The 2,366-nt window shown below is 48.7% G+C and overlaps 1 protein-coding gene across 1 annotated transcript; it reads left to right on the top strand.

Moving 5' to 3' along the window:
* The first annotated feature begins 449 nt into the window (after nt 1-449).
* On the top strand, nt 450-1,976 carry LOC147977217 (uncharacterized). The gene is made up of 2 exons (XM_087519924.1): nt 450-1,602; nt 1,945-1,976. Exons 1-2 carry the CDS (start codon nt 450-452, stop codon nt 1,974-1,976), a joined length of 1,185 nt encoding a protein of 394 aa, XP_087376050.1.
* Nucleotides 1,977-2,366: the final 390 nt, after the last annotated feature.

Below are 2,366 nucleotides of genomic sequence, written 5' to 3' on the forward strand. Positions count from 1 at the left end.
TGGTTGACTATTGTGACCTGTGAGGAGCACAACACAGTCCAGCCCACACAGATAGGGAAGGAAGGCCAGGTCTCCTTCATCCCCACAAAGCCTCAAAACTTTTCCCCTCCCGAAACTCTCACCTCCACCGATCATGACGCCGACACCTTATATTTGTAATAAATTTTATTGGAGTTGCTCAAACTAATCCCAAAGGTTTTGGAATTGATTTTGCTTTTGAATTAAAATGATTTCAGCACCTTATATTTAATTAGAAAAGCAATTCCAGTCGAGCTGGGCGGCTGGGCCCAACTTCTCTCTGCCAAGGCCTTGGCGCATTGCACTCTCGTGCACGCAGAGAAATGGCAGCCTCGCGTGATTGCCGCCCCGCCCTCCTTAATTCCCTCCGATCTCCTCCCTCCCAGTTCCCACATCCCACGTCCCCAAACCCTCACCTCCACCGATTCACCATGCCGCCGGCGCCGCTACTATCGCTGCCGGACGAGCTCATCGAGGAGGTCTTCTTCCGCCTCCCGCCGGACGAGCCCGAGCACCTCGTGCGCGCCTCCCTCGCATGCAAGCTCCTGCTGGGCCTCCTCACCGGACCTAGCTTCCGCCGTCGCTACCGCGACTTCCACGGAGCTCCCCCCATGTTGGGCTTCCTTTATTCCTGGCCACAATTCTCCCGCCAACGGTCCGAGGACCTCCTCGTCCCACAGTTCTTCCCCACCACAAAATTCGGCGCGCGCATTCCGGACGACCCCTGGCCGGACTGGGGGGACTTCGAGTTGGCTGTGTTGGACTGCCACCATGGTCGTGTTCTCCTTGGGGACTATGATAAACCCATGCCGCTCATCGTTTGGGATCCCATGACAGGCTGCCGGACCAAGCTGGAAGCGCCCAAAGGATGCAATATGCCCATGAACGCCGAGCCCGGTGGAGCCGCCGTGCTCTGTGCCGTGGCAGGATGTGACCACCGCGGATGCCATCAAGGCCCTTTGCGGGTTGTCTTCTTCGGCATGAGCACGGATGGTGACGATAATTGTATTATACACGTGCGGGTGTCCTCGCCGGAGACTGGTGAGTGGAGCGAGCAGTGCCCTAGTTTTGATCTTGGCATGGATGCATTCATCAGGCCAGTGCCTCCTGTCCTCATCCAAGACACACTTTACTTTATGCATATTCTTGGTGAAGATGAACTCAAAGTAGGAATTCTCAAATACGACGTGGACTCTAGTTGCTTAGCGCGGATTGATGCGCCAGCACCACTGCCGTCGCTTGCCAGTGACGATTCTACTATCCTCATGGCTATGGAGGATGGCAGTTTGGGTTTTGCACAAGTGGATAGCTTAACTTTCTATCTGTGGTCAAGCCAGATGGGATCCGAGGGTGTTGCGTCATGGACTCAGCCTAGAGTCATCGATCTCAACAGCCTTCTCCCCATAAAAATTCCTGATAAAATTCTTAGACTGATTGGATCTGTGGAGGGCAGAGATATCGTTTTCGTGACCACAGACCTTGGCATCTATGAGATTAATCTTAAGTCGCTACAGTGGAAGAAGCTATGGAAGAGAAAAAAGTTCCTTAGATTGATTCCGTACATGAGTTTCCACAATCCACAAGGTATATCTATATGTCCTTTCTTTTGTGATTTGGGACAACTCTTAAGTAATACTCCCTCCGTCCCAAAATAAGTGTCTCAACTTTGTACTAGCCCTAGTACAAATTTGTACTAAGCTCAAGACACTTATTTTGGGACGGAGGAGTAATATATTAGTTAGCCAAACAAACAAAATAATTGAATGGTTGATTAGACTGAAAGTTATATTTGATGTTTCATTTTGTTATAATACATCTGCTTGAGCAAACTTTCACTGCTATGTACAATCGAATGTTATACCTTATTGGCAGTATAGTATCGTGTCTTCTCCTTTTGGAATCACCCTGACAAATCTATGTTTGCAGAAAGGGTGATCCCTTGTGATGCGGCTCATTGACGACGTAGGGTTGAATATGACTAAGGTAGGAGGCCACAGTCATCAACGGGAAAGATGACCAGTTGGAGGGGACAGGGTCTTGTGATGAATATGCAGTATCTGGCAGCTGGTTTGCTGCAATGGTGCTTGTTTTCTCATACTGTTGGTAGCTTTTGTCAGTAAGCTACATAAATTCCCCATGCGTTGTGGGTGAATGGATTGTTCTTGCACTGAACATCTAATTTCTTGCAGCCACAGTTATGTGCGCATCTTAAAAAACTCTACATTAATTCTACAATTTGCCCTCCCAAGCTATTTGATCGAACATGTCTAAATTCATCTCGCACAAGAGGTATAAAACTCATGTGGTCTAGAGCTAGTGGTCTATGATGTAATGTGTATTTAATTAGT

The sequence above is a fragment of the Triticum urartu genome, chromosome 4A, assembly GCF_056163025.1.
Source record: "Triticum urartu cultivar PI428250 chromosome 4A, HENAU_Tu73, whole genome shotgun sequence".
NCBI lineage: Eukaryota > Viridiplantae > Streptophyta > Magnoliopsida > Poales > Poaceae > Triticum > Triticum urartu.